The 24,964-nt window shown below is 43.5% G+C and overlaps 2 protein-coding genes across 3 annotated transcripts in view; one reads left to right on the top strand and one right to left on the bottom strand.

Moving 5' to 3' along the window:
* The window catches only part of NFATC3 (nuclear factor of activated T cells 3), a 62,291-nt gene extending 52,553 nt beyond the window's left edge, over nucleotides 1-9,738 (top strand). The window contains exon 10 of the mRNA XM_081963330.1: nucleotides 5,373-9,738. Coding sequence (XP_081819456.1) covers nucleotides 5,373-5,488 — 116 coding nt within the window. The 3' untranslated portion in view covers nucleotides 5,489-9,738. The remainder of the gene's footprint in view (nucleotides 1-5,372) is intronic.
* A 4,014-nt stretch (nucleotides 9,739-13,752) lies between these two features.
* Nucleotides 13,753-24,964, bottom strand: part of ESRP2 (epithelial splicing regulatory protein 2) — a 66,900-nt gene continuing 55,688 nt past the window's right edge. Inside the window, exons 16-17 of one of the 2 annotated variants that reach the window (XM_081963339.1) lie at nucleotides 19,650-19,763; nucleotides 15,016-15,154 (exon numbers count right to left, since the gene is read on the bottom strand). In XM_081963339.1, coding sequence (XP_081819465.1) covers nucleotides 19,674-19,763 — 90 coding nt within the window. In that variant the 3' untranslated portion in view covers nucleotides 15,016-15,154; nucleotides 19,650-19,673. Of the gene's footprint in view, nucleotides 15,155-19,649; nucleotides 19,764-24,964 lie in introns of both variants that reach the window. The other variant, XM_081963338.1, reaches the window with a different exon arrangement.

The following is a 24,964-nucleotide window of genomic DNA, read 5'->3' as shown; positions in this document are numbered from 1 at the left end:
AAATCAAACAATTTAACTCATGGTGGTTTACAGTCTTATGATGGGAATGTAAAGAGATACCAAAGGTCATTCAGTCCAGTTCTGTGTGGTGCAAACAGTGTTACTTACGCAAGATATGAATGCAGTATGACACCCTCATAGTCTCTGTTTGGGTAACAAACTGATTAAAAAACCCCATTGCTCCTGTTGTGGCTTGGTTAAATGTTTCGGTTAAATCGTCGTTTCAAAAAAGAATCATCTGTGGGTTGTTTTTTTTTAATTATTTGTACATGATTACAGTTTCATCATTTTTAGCGTTTTCCTCCCATCTTTCCTACATTTCTTTTATCAGATTTCTGGGTAGATGTGTGCATTTTTTAATGTACGCTCCCCTTTTAATTTACTTTATTGTCATTGCATCTTGTACAACGAAATTAAATGCCATCTTCAGTACATATCATGCAGAACTATTTTTTCAAAAAAAAAAACATCCTTCACATTCATATGTACAGTTGAATTGACACCCCCCCCCCCCTGATATTGCATTAATATTACACTATACCGTAGAATTCAATATATAGTTACTTCCCTGGGATAGAAGCCGTTTTTCAGCCTATTTGCCCTGGTTTTTATTGTCCTGTACCGTCTGCCAGATGGTAATAGTTCAAAAAAAAAAAAAGGTACCCAGGATGAGATGGGTCTTTAAGAACGTTTTGAACTTTCTTAAGGCATCGGGAGCTATAAAGCTCTTCCAAAGAGGGGAGAGGGCAACCCCTGACCCTCTGGGCAATGACGTTGACCCTCTGGAGCGCTGTCCTATCTGCCACTGTGCAATTGGCAAACCACACGCAGGTGCAGTAAGTTAAAATACTCTCTACGGTGCAGTGGTGGAAGGTCCCCAGCAAGCCTTTTTTTCTGCTTGATTTAGCAGAAAAGAAGATAGTATTTAGAGGAAAATTGGATCATGCACGCATCTTTTTAAAATGAACCTTCCAGTTCTGGGATCCTTTTCCAGCTTCAGCCCTACCCATCTGATTATATTTTCTTCTCAAAATAAGCCTCTATATCTGCCCTCTCCTTATTCATGTGTTACTATATATTTACAATGCCATTTAAGTTTCCCTGCTATATTTATTAGCAAGATATTAGACTCCAAAACCACAGCCCTGCTTTTTCCTTTCTCCTAATTGGTCGAGGACAAGAAGCTGAGCAGCAAACTGGAATAGCTCTTAATTTGCCTTTCTCCCGGGCAAGGTCACGCTTACCAGGCTTTTGCCAAACATGTTTTTCTGGATTTGTGAGACACACAAATTCAGCATTAAAATAAAAATTAAAAAAACAACAACAACACCCAGCTCTCCAGTTTGGCAGCAGAGGTCACAGTTCAAATGTTTCCCAAGACAGTTAGCTCATTTCTAGTGGAAGAACTATTTATAAGTCCCGTTTCTCTTTGGGATTTAAAAATGTACATAATTTATAAAGACCGAAGTGGACGCATGACTAAGAAGGCATGGAGTTTGCAGGATGCCTTCAGTGAAAGTAGACGTTAAAAATGCAGTGAAAGATTTAATCTTCGCAGGGTTAGTTTTATAGCACTTGCTTTTCCCCCCCTCACCCCCCCCTTCTTGCAAGAGAAAACTAAAACCAACTGAAGACATGTTGGTGTTTTTGTTTTATTTATTTATTTATTTTAAAAACCCTGAAATCAATCCAGTTGAATATTTTGCAGTAAATAGTGTGTTGTATAATATAAAAACATTGATCCAAATTCAGATTAGCAGCAGTCTTTCAGCGTCGGGTTGCAACTCCACAGGGATAGGAGTTGTGAAGAGAGAGAGAGAGAGAGAAAATTAATATTGGTATCGGATGGAGACATCAACAATGTGTCATAAACCCCAAACAAAGACACTTAAGGCCAAAAGAATATTTACGGTGGAGCTCCTGATAGCTCATCACTGATACCAAACTCTGCCAAAAACACATTAACACCTCAGGGGTGTGGAAATAGATTAAATTTCAAGGCAGCATAGCCTACAAGTAGAATTCAGGAGTCCCACTGAAAAAAAAATTAGCTCTTCATGTTTCTGGGCTCTTTGGTCATATTTAGTTCCCCCCCCTCCAAATACTTTTTTTGAGTGGAAGAAATTTCAGGGTCTAACCCTGCACCCCTTTGCATCTTCCTGTCTTTGCATTAAGGGAGGCGGTGTGTCAAGCCGGCCTCCCGCAGTAACCAAGAAAGAAACCACTTAACTCCATTTTGCAGAATTAAGAGTACTTTTACTGGCTATGAAAAGATAGCACCTAAGCAAAGCAAGATCTGAGGCAAAAGCGCGCGAAATCATACATATCAATATGTGACCAAACCCCGTCCCCCTGGTAACCCTCATCCCAGTGTCCAATCTGCAAATCCCTTAGGTGTCATGTGAGTTCCATCTTCAAGGAGCATCATCAGGTAGGTATGCGGACGGTTGGCCTTGGCCGACACCAAGCGCTAATCTCCAGCATGCACAGTAGACGGTGAGACCAAACTCCCACTCTACAATCTCTCCTGTACTAAAGCTTCCCCTCCCAAATACCAGCCCCCCCTCCCCCCATTTCAATGGCAGCCAAAAGCAAATAGCGAAACAGAGGCTGACACGGTGGCTCTCTGCCTAAGATGCCAAGCTTGGCGATCAGAAAGTTCGGCAGTTAGTCGGTTCAAATCCCTAGCGCCGCATAACAGAGTGAGCTTGTCCCAGCTTCTGCCAACCTAGCAGTTCGAAAGCATGTAAAAATGCAAGTAGAAAAAAAAATAGGGACCACCTTTGGTGGGAACACATGCGCCTTTGGCATTTAGTCATGTTAGCCACCTGACCACGGAGACGTCTTCGGACAGTGCTGGCTCTTCGGCTTTGAAATGGAGACGAGCACTGACCCCTAGAGTCGGGAACAACTAGCACATATGTGCGAGGGGAACCTTTACCTTTGTGTGAGTGGTTAGGTTTCTGTATGGACCAGCCTTTGTTGAGTGGGCTCAGTTTGAGAATACCACTAGCACTAACACTTACATACTGCTTCAATGTTTTGTGCATCTGGACTGAAAGATTAATAGGATTTAAGAAATGGTGGAATTAGACTGAAAGGAAATTAGCTTGTGGTCCAGAAAACGCCATATATAACAAAAAGATTTCTTCTAAATCCTGAGCTTGGCAAATACAGATTTGATGTCAGGTCTGGAAGCCATCATTTGCATTGGCCCTTCCACATTTACTACTATGGGACAATGGGAGGGGGGGGATTACCGTATTTTTCAGAGTATAAGACGCTCCGAAATATAAGAAGCACCTAGATTTTGGGGAGGAACACAAGGGAAAAATATCTGCCTCTCCAGATCAAGCATTTATTTTAAAAAGCTTCTTCATTTTGTTAAGTTGTGTAGAACAATAATAAATCAGTCTTTAAAAAATAAGTCTAATAATTTGAGCATTCTATAGGCATTTATAGTTGTTGACTTGCCTCCAAACAGCCTGATTAGCACAAGAAGAAAAAAATCTGCCTCCCAGCAATTTGCCATGTGGAGCAAACAGCTAGTTTCACTTTCAATTTCTCCCGATTATCAGCTGTTAGAGGCTGCAGGGATTGTTATAGCTTATTGAAGCCTCTGCAAGCCCCCCCCCCCCTTTGCTGCAAAGAGGCAAATTGCTGGGAGGCAGAGGTGGGTGAGTGGGGCTACATTCGGTATATAAGACGCACCCAAATTTTCACCCTCTTTTAGGGGGGAAAAGATGCGTCTTATACTCCGAAAAATGCAGTATATGGAGCTTAGGAGATATATATATATATAGTCAAAATAACATTCCTTTCTCAGAGAGTCAAGGACGTCTTGCCCTGCACCTGGAGGGGTGTGACTGGGAGGCATCTCCAATTGGGATGGTGCCTGATTGGCCCATGTGATGGACATGTGGTTGCTGGGCGGGGACTTGGACTTTCATTTGGGTGGAAACTTTTGAGGGTTTTTTTCCCCCGTATCCCTAACTAGGTTTGGATAATGGCTTTTAAAAAATGACAGTGAAAGAGGAAGCTTTACCTAACTGTAGGTATTTTTGTGAGCAGGTCAGTTTTGCAGCATCTTCTCAACAACTAGAACATTTTGAAATGTTTTGCATAAACTCTTACTTCTTGATTTGAAGATCAGGTGTAACTTCAAACTGCTAGCAAGTGACTGGATATAACTCAAAGATTATCTCTTTAAACTGTAAGGGTGCAGTTTAACCCAACCTTAGTACCTTCCAAATGCCCTCTTCCAGAAGTTTTTACTTCTCTGTGGAAGATCAATGGGGTAATCTGTATGCATCGAGGAGGTTATGGAGTCCCATGTTATGGATGGAATTTCTTAGGGATGAGAAGACCTTTCAGACAGATCTTTCGGAATTGGCATTTTGGAGCAGGCTGTCTTGAAGTTCAGTAGGCTCTGAGCCACCTAGGGCTTTCAACGTGATAACTGCCCCCTGAAATTGTAGCCTGAAGCCAACTGGCAGCTGATGCAGCTCCAGGAATAAAGATACTACAGGGACTGAGCTAGTTGTGCCCGTCACTCATTGGGCTGCTGCATTGTATTTTATTTATTCAATGTATATGCTGCATGGCGAGTCAGTTTCAGCTTTTGAATGATCTTCAGGGACAGATGCATGAAAAGTCAATTGCAGTAGATTTCTCAACCTGTTTGGAAGCGTTGTGCCCCACAAGTGGCCAGCGGAGCTGGCAGAAGATTTGGACAGTGAGGAGGTTGGGGAGGAACATGGGCCAGTCCTGGAGTCTGGGGAAGGCTCTGCTGAGGGCACTGTGTCGGAGGCAGAGAGGGGAGTCAGAGTCGTATGCCAGTTCTCAGCTGCCTTCAGAGTCATACAGCAGTGGGGCAGAGGAACAGCTGGAGCCTGTTCCCAATGTGCGCATGCGCAGAGTTGCCAGACGAAGGGAACAGCTAAAGAACAGGGGTCGACTTGGGAGTAAGGCCACAGGTGGACAATGAGTGGCCCCTCCCAGAGGAAAGAAAAGAGGAGCAAAAGGGGAGTGGAGTTTGCAAGAAACAATTAGTTCACTTAATTGGTTCCTGACTCTCCGAGGCTCCTTGCCAAGTTTTGCAGATATCGGCCTGTCAGCTCTCCAAGCCAGATAAGGTCTGTGACTGTAAATCCTCCCTTGAAAGACTTTGCCGGATGTGAATGAGCAGAATTCACAGAAAATTAATAAAAGGGGTTTTATCGGGACAAGGAGTTTGCTTCATGCTCTCGGGAAGCCTCGGTCAGAACAGGAAGTAACCAGTATTGCAAAGGTCTAGATATTGGATCACCCAGAAACCGATGTTTATGGAAGGCATGAAAACATATTGACCCTTCTCTCCTTTTCTGATGTAGTGACGGAAATCATTGGAAGAGACATGCCGCAGATCTCTGCATCCCGTGGAGCAGGAGCTGCCGTCCTGCAGAAACCTGGAGAGACCCAGGAAGCTTTGCACTTTTCCTCTGAGTAACGTTATGTCCCCCCTTTAGATCTACTGTGCTTCCGATTACGTGGCCTTGATGATCCTGGACACTGGATCCCTACAGAGCTGTTCTAGGAGAGCGGGAAAGAAAGTGGTAACAGGAAACAGGTTGAGTTCTAGATTTTTAGAATGCTGTTAAAAAAAAAAGAAAGATTACTTTATAAAAATGGACACCAAGAAGTGACCCAAGCTTACTCTAACCTTGAGTAAAATACCAATGAGCTTTGCTTGTCTTGTGCATTTAACATAATTCTTTTATATGAAGTGCTTCATTGTATGGAGAAATATAGTTTTGCTCTCAAATATGCACAGTTAACTGAATGTGGGTAATTTTTTTTTTAAACACCATCTTTGTATGCTGCTTTTCTTTAGGAGAGATACTAAGATTGTAATAAAAATTTGTATACCTTTTGGACGGTCTTTTTGAAGAGCCTTTAAGCATATGTGGTTTCAAACAGGTTTTTTTTAAATAATAGTAATAATAATAATAATAATATAATAATAATACTCTCTCTCAAAGGCACAGAAGTCTCTATCATCTGAAGCCAATGCCTTTGGAAGTCTCACAAATGAATCATGATTACCATTTTCTTTGGAGCTTTAGGAAGCAAAGCCAAATGTAGACCTGTGTACCTGGGACACTGAAAAATTTTGGTAGGCTTGCAAAGAGACCAGTCCATCATGGCAAGATTGGGATAGAAACGACATTCCAAAACCTGACTTTTATACCTTCATACCTTTGCTAGCACAGACCTGTTTTAAACAGAAGCACTTGTTCAAAAACAATTTATATATTGTGCTCCTTTTTAACTGAAGCCATTATACAATTTTTTGGGCTGCGTCAAAAAGGCCTATGTTCCATGTGGAATCCTTTTGACCCGATTTGTTCAAACTTGTTAAACTGTTGTTCTTGAGATTCCTCAGGTAGAGAACTTCACACGGTCTATTCTTTCTTCTTCTTCTGTTAGATGTGTCTGAAATTGTATGTTGGCATTTATATACGGGCTTCTTAAAACCTTTTCTTAATGGTTTAGCGATCCTACTGGGTTATTTTTTTCATCCTTTTAAGAAATGAAGCTGGTGTAACGAAAGGAATGTAGCTAGGCCCTCTTACTGTAAGAGATGTACTTCACAGGGCTGAGCTCACTGACCAGGGACATGTCCACATTATGACCACTGAAGGTGAAGCTGTCTGTGACCACCTATAGCAATAGTACTTAGACTTATATACCACTTCATAGTGCTTTACAGGTCTCTCTAAGTGGTTTACGGAGTCAGCCTCTTGCCCCCAACAATCTGGGTCCTCATTTTACCCACCTCGGAAGGACGGAAGGCTGAATCAACCTTGAGCCTGGTGAGATTAGAACTGCCAAATTGCAGGCAGCCGGCAGTCAGCAGAAGTAGCCTGCAGTACTGCACTCTAACCACTCCGCCACCATGGCTCTTCTATGCATGTTAGGTTAATAGTTCCCACCACGGTGTGACTTGGGTTGGGCTCAATCTCTGATTCGAAACAGGAGAGATACAGAACCCAACCACGGCAGATGAGAATGTCTACTAAATAAGAGTTCCTTCTCCTGTAAAATAGAAATGTCTTGAGTTTAGATGAGCAAACGGATCAGGAGGCTGCAAAATGAAAAGGTAATTAGTAGGAGTCTTCGAGAACCATAAGGGTTAAGATACATAAGGGTTAAGATAGTTTTCTGTCACTGTTTAGCTAATTTTTATAGCTACCTAAGTCTTAACTGATAAAGACAAGATAGGCTCTGTAGCCTCACGCTACTGACCACAGGCTGATAGAGAGTGAAGTAGCTGTCTTCATACAGCAAGCCTCTTGGCTTTTTATCAATCTCCATTTTTTTTTTAATGAAAAGAATATAGGCAACTCTAAGCCACAATTTAGTTATTAAGAGGGCAGCTTAACCATAATTATCTGCAGGCTACATTTACTGCTTAGTCTACAACTCACCCTGCTAACTCAGGATGAAGTAAAACAAAGGAGATACAGATGTGTTTGCACAGTTCAGAAGACAGTTCCCTAAAATAATTTAGAGCACTAAAATCAGTCGCATTCGAGGGTTTCTGGAACTGTTTATCTTGGGTTTTTTAATCACACGGTTTTGACTCTTCAAAAGACAAAGGTGATGCCATCAGAGGAGAGTATTTGTAGCTCAGGGGGGGTCCTTGGTGCTCTCTGAGCTTGTTTGTTTTGTTGCAGACGTTTCGTTACCAACCTAGGTAACATCATCATGCACTGATAATGTTATCTAGTTTGGTAGCGAAACGTCTACAAGCTCAAGAGAGCACCAAGGACCCCCCACAAAGATGATGGCTGAAACGAATGTTTTTTTTTAATAAATTGTCCCTTTTTAAGATGGCAAGGAAGATGTCTTTATTCTAGTTGTTGTCTTCAGAGTTGGATCAAGCGGACCTGTCATCTGGGTGACTCCTAAATTGATGCAGCATCCTCTTCCTTTCCTTGCTCATCCCCCCTCCCCCCCCATGGTGGATTTTATCTTTTATCTTCATTTCAGAGAGCCTATACAATCCAAAATGACAATCCTTCCGATTGTCTGACCTACAGTCATCAAAACGGCCACTCGCGAACTTCCGAAACCAAACAATTGCCCCCCTCAAATGTTAGGGTTTCTTTGGAAGTAAATCTACCTTCTGTTCAACAGATGCAACTAGTTGTGTGTAAAGTACCAGTACGCCTAGTTACACATTGGAGTACTACATTCCTTTTCCGGCCGTCCTTTTAATGTCTCCTCTGTGCTGTCACCGGGGTCTCTTTTACAGTTTTCAACCCTTAAAATGTGCCAGGCCTCCCAACGTTGGACAGGTCAGGAAACAGACTTTACAAGGAATTCCCCTTTATTGTTGGAGGATATCCTAATGGTCTTGAAAAGCCTGGCGGAGATTCCCCTCTTATACCCAAGAGAATCAAGGTGGGATTATTTTGAGTTTCTTTCCCGGACCCCCTCTTCCTCGGCAAAGTTAAGAGATGTACTTAACGATTCTTGCATTCCTTTGTCCAAAGCTATCTCCGTTGCCTCGTACAGAGTGGGTCAGATGTGAAGATTGACTTAGGTGAAGTTTCAGAGTTTTCTTGTGCTCTGAGATGAGTGATGGCTATCCCCTCTTCTCCCTTAAAAGTTCTCCCAGCTAGTGTGTCTTTGTATTTGTACCTGAAATATGGGCACCCAAAGAGTCCCGAATTACTATGCACTAAGTGAGCAATCCACCAAGCACTGCAGTGTCAGCTCCTCTCCCCCCAGCTGGCAAGAGGAAGCTCTTGCCGATGCTGAAGGAGATGGAGAGTTTGCAGCAAATGGGAGTAGTGGATTGTCCTCAACCTTCTGTTGCCTTGAAATACCCGATGCCTGTAGACGTAGAAACAAACGCTTTCCTATTTAAAGCAAAACTATAGACGTTGAGTACTATAACGGTGGGTTTTTTTTTTTTTTTGCCTTGTAAAAGCTTCAATGCAAGGGTCTTAATACACACACACACTTTTGGCTTGTGTGATGCTTTAGGTGAGACTGTTAATCTTGAGTAATGTAATAGAGATAAAAGCACATGATCTCCGTTAGACTATGCAATTTACAATTTTCTGCCTGTGACTGGCATCTGTGTTGCTGGCCTCTCCAAATTTACAATTGCTTTCTATGCTGGGGCCCAGTTTTTTGTTTTTAAAAAAATGTTATGGAAAGCGTTCAAATGGTAGCTTTCATAACAAAAGAAGTGGAGGCTTTTGTAACCCAAAGGAGGTTTTTTATATACAGACATACAGACATACATATATCCCATTTTGAAAGTTGTTTTGGTTTAACCAAAGTTTGACCACAATTTGGCGCTCCTTCTAACAAATGCTTCATTAGAAAATGGAATTGCCATCCATTGTAAACCAAAGAATAAAAGAGAAAAAACAATTGCTTGGATGCAAACAAATCTTGGGGGGGAAATAAAATCTATTTTTGATACATAGAATGAATGTCATTCCTTGAGGTTTGAAGATTGTTTCAATTGAAATTTTCTATTTAACAGTTTGGGACAATAATGATTTAAGACTAAAAGTTACATTCTAGATGTTTACAGAGCCTTGTATTGTAATTTCATGTACATTTTGTGTATTAAACCTTTTGTAAGTTATGATTGCAGTGCTACATGCAGAAGTGCAAAGGGAAAAAGCATCATAGGCTCTTGAATCATAGTGTTGAAATAAAAAAGAAAATGCATATTGGAATCTGTGTCTTTATTTATCTCTTCTCATTAGTTCAGAAGAGTGAAGAGAGGTGAGTAAAACTATTAGCTGTGCAGTAGACATATCTTTTTTTTTTTTAAGCAGGCCTAAGATGATACAAGACTTTGTCTTCCTTTAATATGTCTTTGTAATTGACTGTAAGTGGACTGGACACCAGTCCTTTAACTTCCATTGCAAAAGGTAAAAAAAAAAAAAGGATTTGCTCCAATAATGGTCTATTTTGCAAGAATCCATACATTTGCTCAAAATGTGCATATTCTTTATTCAGAAGTTTGTGGGTTTCATCTGAAAGATGTTTTGTTTCTGAAAGATTGATATAATCAGGGATTATAAAATTCCTATTCTCAGAACAGGCATGATGGGCAGTAATTTTTTTTTTTTATATAATCAGCCGAGTAAGAAAAACAGTGTTTGGTGAGATCTTTGGACTGTTATGGTATTATCTTCCAAATACTGGATTTATTATATTTTCGCTCCACAACCCTAAATTAATTTAAGCCCCTTGACATCGTTTGAGTCCCCTCTTAAATATTATTCTGTATGGATTTCAGATATTTGCAGAACCCATTTAATAGCATCGCTTTCTGTAACCAGGGCTTTTCTATTTCTGGAGACGAATAAAAACAACTTTGCAAGGCTTTTTAAAAATCAGATTATTATTTTTTTGCTTATAGATGTGACTGAAGCCTCACTATTGGCCTCTAATATGATAGATTCTGTAGTTGAGTCTCTTTGAAGAGAAAGTACTGGTTAATATGTCTGTGACTACTACTTAGTTCATAGTGTTGTGGGGGCCAGGTTAAATTAACAAATGTAGCACACTTAAGATAATGTGCATAACTTCTTCATGAATCTTGTGATCCTCTCTGTAATTCAAATGAGATATACGTCATCTTTCTCGCCTTCTGATCTTTCCTACTGCCTTCTCCTAGTGATATCTTACAATTTATTACTTCTTGTTTGTATCTTACGATGATGATTGTATTCTATGACTTACAGTATGATCTGTGACTTACCACTTTGTGTGTACACTTGAGAATTTATGCACCAGAGTCATTCCTTGTGTGTCCGATCATCCTTGGCCAATAAAGAATTCTATGTGGGTTTTTTTTAAAGGTAATGGAAGCAGGGCACATAATAACGCACTCCTGTGGATTTTGATTCTGGAATGTCCCCTAGCAACCGATAAGATTTACTCCCAGAAATTTAGATGCTGAACTTCAATCTTAGATTCATGATGGATCAGAGTTGAATCGGAGCTTTGCTACCCTGTGGCCGAATACCTGATTTGAATTTTGGGTCTACCAAGAGTGTTGCATCACAACTTCTCCCATGCTCAACTTTGCATGAAATAATTAAGGCTAGAAGTCAGCAGGGCTCAGAAAACTGGCTTATTCTTGATTTGGGCATAGGACGCTGAGCTTGTCGTTCAGAAAAGTCGACAATTCGGTCATTCGAATCCCCAGCGCCGCGTAACGGAGTGAGCTCCCGTTACTTGTCCCAGCTTCTGCCAACCTAGCAGTTTGAAAGCATGTAAGTAGGAAAATAGGGACCACCTTTGGTGGGAAGGGAACAGCGTTCCGTGCGCCTTCGGCATTTAATCATGCCGGTCACATGACCACGGAGACGTCTTCAGACAGCGCTGGCTCTTCGGCTTTGAAATGGAGATGAGCACCGCCCCCTAGAGTCAGGAACGACTAGCACGCATGTGTGAGGAAAACCTTTGGCCGCCATGCTTTTATATAAATAAGGAGGTATAGTTTAAAAAGTGAGATAGAGTTTTGAGTTGTCATCCATCCTTTAATCCGGGGGTCTCCAAACTTGGCATGCTGGCTAGGGAATTCTGAGAATTGAAGTCCACAGGCTTTTCCCTTTTCTGAAGAGAGCTGCATCGGAGTTTGATTCTGCTGGGAGGGGGGTGTACAAATTTAGGATTACAAACCTAGTTTATCTACTACCAAGAGCCTTCAAGCTGAGCTGAGCTCCAAGTGCTTATGTGGACACACCAATGTGCTTTTCTTGGCTGCCCCACCTCAGGTTTTGCTCTTTCTGGTGGCCTCCCATTCCATTCCTAACCAGAGCTGACCCTGCTTAGCTTTTTGAGATCATCTAGGTGCCACTGCTGGCTGAGACATTTTAAAGATAGCCGTCTTAAAATAGAAAGGGGTTTTAAAAAAAGATTTGCTTAAAAAAAAAAGAACAGAAGCGAGGCGGCTTATTTTAGCAGCTGCAAGCAGCTGCGTTATTTAGGTCAGTGGCAACTGTCAGAAAGATCCCGCCATTCTTACAAATTCCAGGGAATTCACTCCTTGTCTGTGACGGAATCCCTCAACAGATTGTGGAGACTTGTGGGATTCAGAGCAAACATGCCTGAAGGATTGTGGAAGTGAGACGGCAGAGAGAGTATCCAGCAGATTCATTTCCTTCTGCTTCTCGGCTGAAGGACTTTAATCATCTTCCATACATTATTATACCGGTAGATGTGGCTAAGGGCTCAGTGGCTAAGACGCTGAGCTTGTCAATCACAAGGTCGGCAGTTTGGCGGTTCGAATCCCTGGCGCCATGTAATAGAGTGAGCTCCCGTTACTTGTCCCAGCTTCTGCCAACCCAGCAGTTTGAAAGCATGTAAAAATGCAAGTAGAAAAAATAGGGACCACCTTTGGTGGGAAGGTAACAGCGTTTCATGCGCCTTCAGCATTGAGTCATGCCGGCCACATGACCACGGAGACGTCTTCGGACAGCGCTGGCTCTTCAGCTTTGAAACAGATGAGCACAGACCCCTAGAGTCAGGAACGAGTAGCACATATGTGCGAGGGGAACCTTTACCTTTAGATGTGGCTACACAAAAGTTGTCATAGCAGAGGAAAGCCTCATGCTAACTCTGATTGATCTCAGAACAGCTGTTTGGACTTGGTTAGCCTGGCAGAGGTAAGGTAGGCTGGCAGGTTGGGAACATTTCTTGGAAGTCAACATTTTCTACCTTGTGGGGAAGAAAACTCTGGGAAAACCCATGGTTAAAAAAGAGAGGCTTGCCACCTTGGCAACTTTTAAGATGGGTGGACTTCAATTCCCAGCATTGGCTGGGGAAATTTGGGAGTTGAAATCCACACATCTTAAAATAGCCAACATGGAGAAACACTTTTTTAAATCCACGGGAAATTGAAATGATCCCAATAATTGCTTCCCTGTGCCAAGGCTGCAAAGAAGGAGCTGAACTGGAATCGCAAGTCCACTGCTTCAGCCTGTGTACCAGAATCCTATAAGATCTGTTCTAGTTAGGTTAGATCAGCCCAGCATTTTGGAGATCCAGTATGAAGGGGACATCTGGTGGTGGGACGTGGACATTGCAGAGCTTTAAAAAATATATGATTTTGCATTAAGATTTGCCTGGCAAATCTTGGTGGGAACTGGGCGTCTTCAGATTCTTGAGTTTTCAAATGGGCCATAGCAAGACTCTGTTCAAATAGAAGATACTATCAGGTGCCGGTCTGTTGGTAGAAAAGATGATCCCCAAGAAATAGTAGCTTGTATCTATTTGTCAAATAGGAAACACTGTTTTGCAATGAAGTGTGTGCACCTATTCTATTTAATAAGATTTAGTCCTCGTTAAATTAGAGTAAAGCTGGCTCAAAGCCACCCAACTAGCTTTCATGCCTAAGGCAGGACTAGAACTCACCATCTCCTGCCGATTGGCCCAAAATCACCCAGCCACTTTTCATGCCTAAAGTGGGACTAGAACTCACTGTCTCCTGATTTCTAACCCGATGCTTTAACCACCACCTAATCTCCAAAGATTAGTTTGGCAATTGTATTAACCGGCTATGGTTCATGTGAAAAAAGCTCTTTTGCTATATCAGTTGTTGTGCTGGAATTCAGTTGCTGATAGCCAGTGGGGCACATACTCCACATGTGGTGTGCTAATTGAATTACCAGTACCCCCAAAAATATGTTCTTCTTTCAATTGCAAGAAGCTAAAGAGACAAGTCCATTTTCCTGCAAGCATCTTTTATTTCTTATCATATCAAGAAGCATACACCGATTCAAGGGCAGGGCAGGCGTGATCCCCTTTTAAGTACTACTCAAGAGTTCTTTATTTAACAAAACAATAAACAAAACAAAAAATTATCCCTGCATTCACAGGTACCCGACTCAGTCTGGTTTCCTCCGCTGTTATTGCACATTTCGAAAGAATCCTGATCAAGGCACAGTTAAAAACCAAAATTATTTAGTGCTTGTACAACAGATGTTTCGGCACACGCTACACAACATAAAATTATGTTCTTTGAACATGTTATATACATACATTTTTTAAAAAAAACATGCACTAATTAGACTTAAATTTCGACCTCTTTGCTGCGTCATAATATACAAATGAATATTGTAAACAAATGGAATATGTGTGAACTAGAGCAAAAACAAAATACAGTAGCTGAGCACTATGATGTTTAAATAAAACAACATATATAATTTATTAGTCCTCAGTGTTAACGTGCTGTCATTGTACTACTAAGATTCTACCTTGTTTAGTTTACAGGTTGGCAGTTTGAAAATATGGCTTTACTTAGGGTTCTACCTCACGAAACAAAAATTAAAACAAAAACTGAAACACTTACGTCATTTCATTTGGACAACTTGTTTTTTTCCTTTTTAAGGGAGTAGGAAAAACAATTCGATTTGACACCTTTCAACTGAAAAAGCTTATTCTGTCATTTCATTCATTTAAGGAAAGGGAACAGGAAGATATAATTCAATTTGACACCTTTTTTTGGGGGGGGGGGAAACAAACAAATGAAAGATTCTTCGCTTTTGATGAGACGGAATTCTTTTCCATTCCAAATTAAAGAGGTTTGGCAAGTCTGTATTTTCAAACAAAACATTTTTTCTCTCCAAACAGGGAATGCAAAAATTGCTTATATATATATATATATATATATTTCTATTTTAAAAATAAAACGAAACAAAAAAACACACATCCTAAAGTCTACAGCACTTCAGTAGTTCAGCTGAGTAGTGTTTGCCTCGATAATATTTGAGCAAGTTGTCCTGCTTTTTCGGGAATAGGTGGATGACATTCCTTCTCACTTGGCTGGTCTGCTTTGGGGAGATGTGGCTGTTTCCCCCGCAGGCGGATAAAAAGGCGTCTGGGCAAGGAAGACACGGCTGCTTTGAAGAGGAAAGAGGCGATTTGTTCTTGGTCCCCACGCTCGGATCCAGCAGAGGGGTGGTGGTGTCTAAATAAGGCAGAGGTCCACACAGTGGCCCCCCAAGAGGCTTCCGTTTTGCTCAGCCACGGCTTTCTTGGCGGAGTCCAGGCTGGGAAAAGAAACCAGGGCTTCTCCGCTCGGTTGACCACTGAAGTTGAAAAGCGGAAGGACGGAGTCTGCATGGAGCTGCAACAATGGAGGGAGAGGATCAAAAGGACAGCCGGGTGCAGGGGGAGACAGCAAATAGGGGTCATCTCAGCTTCCCTTCCCCACTGGAGACAGCCGAGAAGGTGACAGACACGTCCCGGAACGGCTTATCCGGGACAGACAATGCCACGTCAACCAAGAGCCTGTTAGACGTGATGGAGCTGAGATTACCTGGCAATAGGTGGCCCCTTCTCTGGATGCCATGGATACAAGAGGGGAAAATCCTCCTGTATCTCAGGCACCTGAGGGCAGAACCTTCTCAAGCTCACCTGCCGGATCTGTGCTCTAGAAGAGGCATGGGCAATTCATTTCCCCAACTGGCCACATGAGAAAAACGGGGCTGTTGTGGAGGGCCAAACCAATAGGGCCGTGGAGGTGTGTACTAGGCACGCAAGCACACATCTATGTCAATTTGAGAAAACTTTGGTCTACAAAATAAAAGCAATTCAGTTCTCCTGCGTACATATGCATGCTGACTCTGTAAAAACCGCTTAGAGAGGGCTGAAAAGCACTTTGAAGTGGTATATAGCAAAGTGCTCAGCGGCTAAGACGCTGAGGTTGTCGATCAGAAGATCGGCAGTTCAGCGGTTCGAATCCCTCACGCCACGTAACGGGGTGAGCTCCCGTTACTTGCCCCGGCTTCTGCCAGTCTAGGAGTTCGAAAGCATCTAAAGGCAAATAGAGGAAAAATAGGGAAGGGAACAGGGTTCCGTGCGACTTGGGCGTTGAGTCATGCCAGCCACATGACCACGGAGACGTCTTCGGATAGCGCTGGCTCTTTGGCTTTGAAACGGAGATGAGAACCGCCCCCTGGAGTCAGGAATAACTAGCACATGTGTGCGGGGGAAACCTTGACCTTATAACTAAGTGCCATTGTTATTTCAATTCATTTCCAGTTGACCTCATGAACGCCACACAGGGATTGCCAGAGGGCCATAAAACACCCAGGACTGCTCCAGAATATTGTTGGAAATTAAAAGGGAAGCTGAGAGGACCATGGTGCAGAAGTCACAGAGCCCTCTCTGAAAATTGACACCATGGTATAAGCCATGCACAAGCAGACAGCACCCAGCTGACATGGACAAGCCACAGGTCTGTCCGCTGTAAGCCTTGGTAACTCCAACAGCCCCTTTCAGATCATAATTTTATTTATCGATAGAGAAGAATATTGGTAGTTCAGGCTTGAAATGAAAGGGTCCTTTGGTGCTCTCTAAACCTGGTTGTTTTCTTGACCAGTTTCACGACCCCCACTAGCTCACTAGTACTGATGATGTTACCTAGTGGGGTCACGAAACGTTGGCAAGAAAACAACTAAGCTCAGAGAGGAGCTGTCCATTTCATTTAGATCCTGATTTTCTATCCTGATCTTTGATTTCTAGAATTGCTTACCTGGGCGATCCAGTTGGTCATCTTCAGCCACAATTTTTAAAGACACCCACCCACCCCAAATAGCAAACATTGAAAAGGGCATAGAAGAGAACCAGCAGTAATGGATATCAATTTAGGAAGGGAGGAAGTTGATTTCATATAGTTCATCTCCCGCAAAAAAAGAAATGTTAGACCAAAACAGTTTTTATTATTATACTTTCGGATGATCTAAGACAGAGGTCTTCAAACTTGGCAACTTTTAAGACTTGTGGACTTCAACTCCTAGAATTCTCCAGCCAGCTGGCTGGAGAATTCTGGGAGTTGAAGTCCATAAGTCTTAAAGTTGCCAAGTTTGGGGACCCCTGGTCTAAGATAAACTCTACAATTTAAAACCAACAATTGGCGGAAAACACAGGTAATCCTCAAGGTACGACCATTCATTTACTGTTTGAAGTAACAGCAGCACTGGAAAGCTGACTTACGGCTGGTCCTTCCACTTACGACCACTGTAGCCTCTCCACAAGCATGTGATCAAAATTCTGGCGTTTCTCAAGCGTGGTGTATTGACAAAGGGTTGTAGCATCCAGTGAGAGTTGTGCGATTGTCATTTGCAACCAAAATCATAAGGAGGAAGCCGGATTCGCTTAGCGACAATATGATTCACTTACAACAGGGGTGTCCAAACTTGGGAACTTTAAGACTTGTGGACTTCAACTCCCAGAATTCCCCAGCCAGCATGGCTGGCTGGGGAATTCTGGGAGTTGAAGTCCACAAGTCTTAAAGTTCCCAAGTTTGGACACCCCTGACTTACAACCATAGCAAAAGAAAAAAGGTTCTAAAATCGGGTGCGACTCACTTAACAATGGAAATTCGGATCCCAATCTAGGTCGTACATTGAGGATTATCTGTAATGCAATGTATTTCCCCCCCCCCCCCCCCAGGGAAATAGCTGATTTTGCAGGGACTTCTATTCAACAGTCCCTGTAAAGCATATTTAGCCAAACACCAAAGCAGAAAAGCCCTTGTAGGTCTCAATGGCGATCACCCCAGAACTGAAATCCGCATATTTTAGTATAAGAACCTCGGTGGCGCAGTGGTTAGAGTGCAGTACTGCAGGCTACTTTTGCTGACTACCGACTGCCTGCAATTTGGCAGTTCAAATCCCACCAAGGTTTGGCTCAGCCTTCCATTTTTCCGAGGTCGGGGGAAAGAGACTGACTCTGTAAACCACTTAGAGAGGGCTGTAAAGCACTAGAAAGCGGTATATAAGTCTAAGTGCTATTGCTGTATTTGGGAGGATCGTATGAGACAATGATTTCAGTCTTGTGTCCTATATTTAATCTGCCTAAGAAATAAACCCATTTCCTGAGTTTGTGCAAGAGACTGAACCAACAGCCAGCCCCAGAACCTTCCTTCATGGTATATGTGCTAAAAACTTTGTTCCTGTATTGGGAAGATGGCTCATCTACCATATTAGCAAGCAAGCTGAGTTTGAAGTTATTTAAGGAAAATACAACTTGAATCTAAACTTACCCTGTTTCCCTGAAAATAAAATCTCCCCAGATAATAAGCCCAATCAGGCTTTTGAGTGCATGCGCTAAAATAAGCCCTCCCCCCCAAAAAAAATAACCCCTCCCTGAAAATATTGCATAATGAATAATGAAGTGACCATGCTCGCCACCTCCTGCACCTCATAAATAATAAGATCTCCCCGAAAATAAAACCAAGTGCTTATTTCGGTGGTCAAAATAAAATAAGACCCTGCCTTATTTTGGGGGAAACACAAGACTACGCGTGTTCCAAGATCCATTTGATAAGCTAGAGCAGTATTTCTCAACCTTAGTAGCTTTTAAGATATGTAGAATTCTGGGAATTGAAGTCCACACTTCTTAAAGTTGCCAGGTTGAGAAACACGGAGCTAGACAATAGGGAAAGCAAACCATAGTTAAGTTCCGATATTACAGAAATAACTTGCAAATATGGATGCTCGGATATCTTAAATGTAGCCTGGCGTGTTTTTTTTTTTTTTCAAATAGCCCACAAGGATATAATGCATGCAAGCATGGCCTTCCCCAAGCCAAGAAGGATTCACTTCCTAGGTTGGACATTTAAGGCTGTTCTGTGGAAGGAACACTGAAAGAAAAAGGAACGACAAAAACAATATAGTCTCTACGGTACAGTAGCTGCTTTGGAAATGAGGAGGGAATTTGTCCACACATGTTCAGCATTGGGTCTGCCATGAACATCTGTTTTCCTGTGTCTGATGGGAAGAGATCTAGTAGAAATTTAACAGTTATCAAATAACTGGTCTGAAGATACAAGCTTTCCCAACATGTTTGAGGCAGCAGACTCCAAATACTTGGTGTGTTCTTTTGATGAAGCTGAGGGCCACGAACACGTCTACCATCATTTCCTTGACTAGTTAGCAGCTAGACTACACGAAGCAGATTCAAAACCTAGGTAAATAAATCCCTAGGTCTTAACTAGTCACACAATGTCGTTCCTGAACTGGTACCCGGCAGATGGTGGCTGGGCCTTATGCATTCTCAAGAGCTCTCGAGGTCCCCAAGTGGATTGTGACCAATGGAAGAACAATGGAAGAACCAATCGGGACGCCAATTAAATGATGCTTCCTCTTCCATCTCTCCTATATTTTGCTTTTCCTGCTCCACGTTTGACCATAGGATCAAGGGAGAGCGGCCTGCATAGCTGGTGACGGCTGCAGCAAGGTAGCCTTGTTTTCCCCCCATCCCTCCCCAAAAAAACCCAGAATGAGAGAGAATGCCACACAAACTTCAAAAGTCCCAACCTCCCAACGTTGTCCTAAATGTTCATCCCGAAGCACAAAAGCACATTGAGACATTCAACGTCACCATTGGGTTAGTGGAATCATGCGAAGGGCCCAAGCGAAGGAAGTGTTAGCAAGCAAAATCCCATCACGAGCTAGGGAGGGGAGGATGAAACACGATTGGTTGGTTTGGGGGGTTGGTTTTGGGGGGTTGGTTTTTTTGGAAAGAAAGGGAAAAGGAGGGAACACAAATCATCTCCCCGCAGAATCATTTCCATTCACCACCAAAGAGTTCCGCTTCAGCCAATCCGAGCTTACCTTCTCTCTGGTGGTTACCAACACTTACAAGCACACCCAGTCTTTCGGTGCTTGTAACACGCCCCTTGCTTGTTCGTTGAGCTGAATGAGGCCATTGTAGTCGTCAGGAGCATACTACAGTACAAGTGTGACACAGAAGATCAGCAAGAGAAGGAGCCAGGGGGTCGTGAACCAGCAACTCATCCTTTCCCCCCCATCAGCACTTGCCCTTTTCCTTTAAGGGGGAGGGGGTTTGCAGTTCCCTTCAGAACAAGGAAGTGAGGGACGCTGGCCTCAGAGCTAAGCCCAACAGCAGATCTGTTGGAATGAGCTTCCACAATGTCCAGAGAGTGGGGCTACTGAAGCCAGCAAGCGTTAAAACAAGCTCTTGGCCATCGCTTAGACCTGACTTTGGGGGCTGTGGGGGGGGGGGAGAAATCTGTGAAAGAGTTCAATTGTTAATTGGTACATCTTCCTAGGAGCAAGCTGATTACATAGAACCGAGGTGGCGCAGTGGTTAGAGTGCAGTACCGCAGGGTACTTCAGCTGAAGTGCAGTTTGGCAGTTCGAGTCTCACCAAGCTCAAGGTTGGCTCATCCTTCCGAGGTGGGTCAAGTGAGGATCCAGATTGTTGGGGGCAAATAGGCTGACCGTGTAAACTGCTTAGAGAGGGCTGTAAAGCATTATATAAGTCTAAGCGCTATTGCTATCTTGGTTGGTCAACGCATCAGGCTTAGCCAGCACTGAAGGAAAGCTGTGGGGGGAGAACTAGAAGTGCGAAGAGCAAAGAAGATGGGGAAAACCAATGGAAAGTATCACAAGGCCATTGCATCCAGATAATCACCGCCGGTGTTCTCCCCTACCGGCTAAACGGTGGTGAAGTTCGGAACCCAGGGGGATTTCGACCACAACTGGAAGCAACGGAAACCAGCTAACAACAAGCTTCCTATTAGCAGGTTCTTCTCATGCCCACAAGAAGATTGGAGAGGATCGCCTTGGCCTTTAAACACAGCACAGGATGAGTGCTGAAGCCGAGGCTGCTTCAGAAGAAAGTGGAGAGATCCGAAACTAAAGCTGCATCATAAGTTGAAAAGGACAAGCCGGGATCGAAAACGCTTTCGGAGAAGGAAATCATGAGAACTCGTTCCTTGAGAAGCCCTGATTGTATCTGAGGCAGGCCGTGTTATGAATGACAAACACAAGAATGCCAATCTCAGATCCAACCTCAGTTTGGTACAGGCAGCGAGATGTTTGAAGGCCCGCTCGAAACAGAATAAGAGAACAAGTCCTTTGCCACGAGAGAGAGATGCCTCGCCAGCAAATAGCAAGAGCGGGCCACGAGAGGGCACCTTTAAGCAGGGCGTAGATGACTTTCAAGAGGAGAGGCTGACCGGGAGGAACGGTGACTTTTCTCTTAGCTTCCAGAGGTGCTGAGACTGCAATTCCCAGAATTCCCAGTGGGAAGAACCGGAGTTGCAGCCCTAACACATTTAAAGGTTGCCCAGAGGAGAAAGCAATGTCAAAAACAAAAATAAAAAAAATCCACCATAGTTTTGTCCTTGTTCGGAGGAGAAGGAAAGGCTAAGGAGGAATCAAGATCCATTTCACGAAGTAAAGCAAAGGAGTTAGTCCTTGTCCAGCAGTTTAACTCTCCTTTCCATATGTGACTGTCGTATTTCCCTCCCTCCCTCCCTCCCTCTCTCTCTCTCTCTCTCTCTCTCTCTCTCTCTCTCTCTCTCACACACACACACACGATTCTGTAACCAAAACTAGGGTGATGGAAAGCTCAAGAAAGAGCTCCAAGCGTTTTACTTTAGAAAAACATTTAACTCATGTTAAACATTTTAACCCATAGAGTCCAATAAAGACTGGGCACATTTAGCAGCTATGAGGTTTGTGTGTGTGTGTGTGTGTGTGTGTGTGTGTGTGTGTGTGTGTGTGTGTGTGTGTGTGTGTGTAAGGCAGAGAAGGAAATAGGTCTAGGAAGAGAGCTACAGCAGGGAAGTGAAATAGCTCCCATTGTTTTCTCTGCTGCTCCAACCAATATAGAGAATGTTTGTAGCTCAGGGTTAAACTTAGAGGCTCTCTGAGTTTAGTGGTGGTTTTCTTGTAGACATTTCATGACCCAACTATGTAACATCATCAGTGCCAGAAGGGAGTGGGGTTTGCAGGGAGGAGGAGGAGGAGGAGGAGGAGGAGGAGGAGGAGGAGGAGGAGGAGGAGGAGGAGGAGGAGGAGGAGGAGGAGGAGGAGGAGGAGGAGGAGGAGGAGGAGGAGGAGGAGGAGGAGGACTGAGGAGTCCTTGGTGCTCTCTGAGCCTGGTGGTTTTCTTGCAGACATTTCATGACCCAACTAGGTAACATCATCAGTGCCAGAAGGGAGTGGGGTTTGCTCCCTATCTATACACAAGTGGTTTGCCCTGTCAGTGGGAGTGGCCACTTGTGGAAAGGGGAGGTTGTCCAGAGAAGCCAGGGGGTTGGGAGCCAATTATGATTGGTCCCCAATCCTCTGTCTTTGCTAGACACACTTTCTCTCTCCCTAAACGGGGAAGAAAACCTAAACCAGGATAAGATGCAGCAAGAATTCGTTACAAGTGAGCTCAGGAATGCATAGTGTGTCCCAAGGGGGAAAAAGTGGTCTACGGAGGATCAAAGCTCATAGTTTCAAAGGCCATTTTGAAGATTAAAAAGACCCAACACCTTCAGAAAACAGAAAACAGTGATTTTAAGAAGGAAAAGTCACTTTCTTTGCCGATGTGCAACTTCATTAGATTATAACCGAGTTCATACAGAGAGTGAAACCATATTCTACCGGAATCTGTTGGGACTAACTTTGCATTGAGGTGGACGAAAAGCCCATGGCAATGGAAATGATGGAAATGATGGACAAAAGGAATCATTTGGGGGAGAAGGTCATTGCAAAAGTGGCGTCCAATGATGCCAAGACCCTAACTTCTGTCGTATGAGTGATGACCTCACCACACCAACAGCGCAGTCTCTAAACCAAACAGGCATTCTTCAAAAATAAAACACCCGTCCCCGTTACGCTTCACTAAAACCAAAGTTTTGTGGCCCTGTTTCCTTGGTGATACAGGTAGTCCGCGACTTACCACCTCCATTTCTGTTGCTAAGCAAGACGGTTGTTATGTGAATTTTGCCCCATTTTATGACCTTCCTCACTGCAGTTGTTAAGTGAAACGCTGCAGTTGTTCAGTTAGTGACTGCAGTCGTTTAGGGCAGGGGTGTCCAAACTTGGGAACTTTAAGACTTGTGGACTTCAACTCCCAGAATTCCCCAGCCAGCATGGCTGGCTGGGGAATTCTAGGAGTTGAAGTCCACAAGTCTTAAAGTTCCCAAGTTTGGACACCCCGGGTTTAGGGAAATCTTTGATTCCCCATTTGACTTTCCTTGTCAGGAGGACGCAAAAGGGGATCCTTTTGCTGCAACCATTATAAATATGGGCCAGGTGCATCTGAATTCTCATCACGTGACCAGGGAGATGCCTGCAATGTCTCATAAGTGTGGGGAAAAAATGGTGATGAGCCATTTTTTCAGTGCTGTTTCAGCCAATAAACCAGTGGTGGGTTTCAAATTTTTTTAGAACCTCTTCTGTAGGTGTGGCCTGCTTTGTGGGAATGGCTTGCTGGCCATATGACTGGGTAGGAGTGGCTTGCCAGCCATGTGACCAGATGGGAGTGGCTTGCCAACTATGTGACTGGGTGGGCATGGCCAACTTGTAAAATGTGGTGAAACTCACTTAACAACGCTCTTGCTTAGCAACCAAAATGTTGGCTCAGGAACTCTGGGATTGAAGTGTGCAAGTCTTAAGGCTGTCAAGCTACAAGACCTTTGCACCCTTAACCCTTTAGAAAAAAAAACCCAGGGGTGTTCAAACTTGACAGCTTTAAGACTTGTGGACTTCAATTCCCAGAATTCCTCCTCCAGTCATGTTGGCTCAGGAACTCTGGCATTGAAGTGAGCAAGTCTTAAAGCTGTCAAGTTACAAGACCCTTGCACCCCTAATCCTTTAGGAAAAAAACCCCCAGGGGCGTTCAAACTTGACAGCTTTAAGACTTGTGGACTTCAATTCCCAGAATTCCTCCTCCAGTCATGTTGGCTCAGGAACTCTGGCATTGAAGTGTGCAAGTCTTAAAGCTGTCAAGTTACAAGACCCTTGCACCCCTAACCCTTTAGGAAAAAAAACCCAGGGGTGTTCAAACTTGACAGCTTTAAGACTTGTGGACTTCAACTCCCAGAATTCCTCCTCCAGTCATGTTGGCTCAGGAACTCTGGCATTGAAGTGTGCAAGTCTTAAAGCTGTCAAGTTACAAGACCCTTGCACCCCTAACCCTTTAGGAAAAAAACCCAGGGGTGTTTAAACTTGACAGCTTTAAGACTTGTGGACTTCAACTCCCAGAATTCCTCCTCCAGTCATGTTGGCTCAGGAACTCTGGCATTGAAGTGAGCAAGTCTTAAAGCTGTCAAGTTACAAGACCCTTGCACCCCTAATCCTTTAGGAAAAAAAACCCCAGGGGTGTTCAAACTTGACAGCTTTAAGACTTGTGGACTTCAATTCCCAGAATTCCTCCTCCAGTCATGTTGGCTCAGGAACTCTGGCATTGAAGTGTGCAAGTCTTAAAGCTGTCAAGTTACAAGACCCTTGCACCCCTAACCCTTTAGAAAAAAAACCCCAGGGGTGTTCAAACTTGAGAGCTTTAAGACTTTAAGGTTTAGATAGGACTCTTAGAGGCAGGCAGGGCAATTGGTGAGCCAGCCAATCAGTGAGCGGCAGGCAGGGCAAGCATGGTGCGGACGGGCGGGGGGAAGGAGCTGGAACCGGTTCTTAATGGCACGGTAGATTTGTGGAACCTCTTCTATAGAAGAGGTTAGAACTGGCAGGAACCCACCCCTGCACTAAACAAATAGTTGTAAGTTGAGGACTACCTGTAGGTTTAAACCTATCCACATTGAATATTTAACACTAGGTCTCCATTTTCCAATGTTGGAAGTTCTCAGAAGGCTACAGATCCTTCTGGCGTTGAAGAGCTTCTCTCCAGAATGAGATTGGGGAAATGCCACCGTGAATCATCCCGACAGATCATGGGTCTCCAACCTTGGCAACTATAAGCCTGGAGGACTTCAACTCCCAGAATTCCCCAACCGGCAAAGGACTTCAACTCCCAGAATCATCCTGACAGATCAGGGGTCTCCAACCTTGGCAACTATAAGCCTGGAGGACTTCAACTCCCAGAATTCCCCAGCCAGCTTTGGCAATTCTGAGAGTTGAAGTTCTCCAGGCTTATAGTTGCCATGGTTGGAGACCGCTGAGATGGATGA

The sequence above is a fragment of the Natrix helvetica genome, assembly GCF_964273705.1.
Source record: "Natrix helvetica genome assembly, chromosome: 10".
NCBI classification, from domain to species: domain Eukaryota; kingdom Metazoa; phylum Chordata; class Lepidosauria; order Squamata; family Natricidae; genus Natrix; species Natrix helvetica.
The sequence above is the reverse complement of the archived record's forward strand: the minus strand, read 5'-3'. Positions and strand labels throughout refer to the sequence as shown.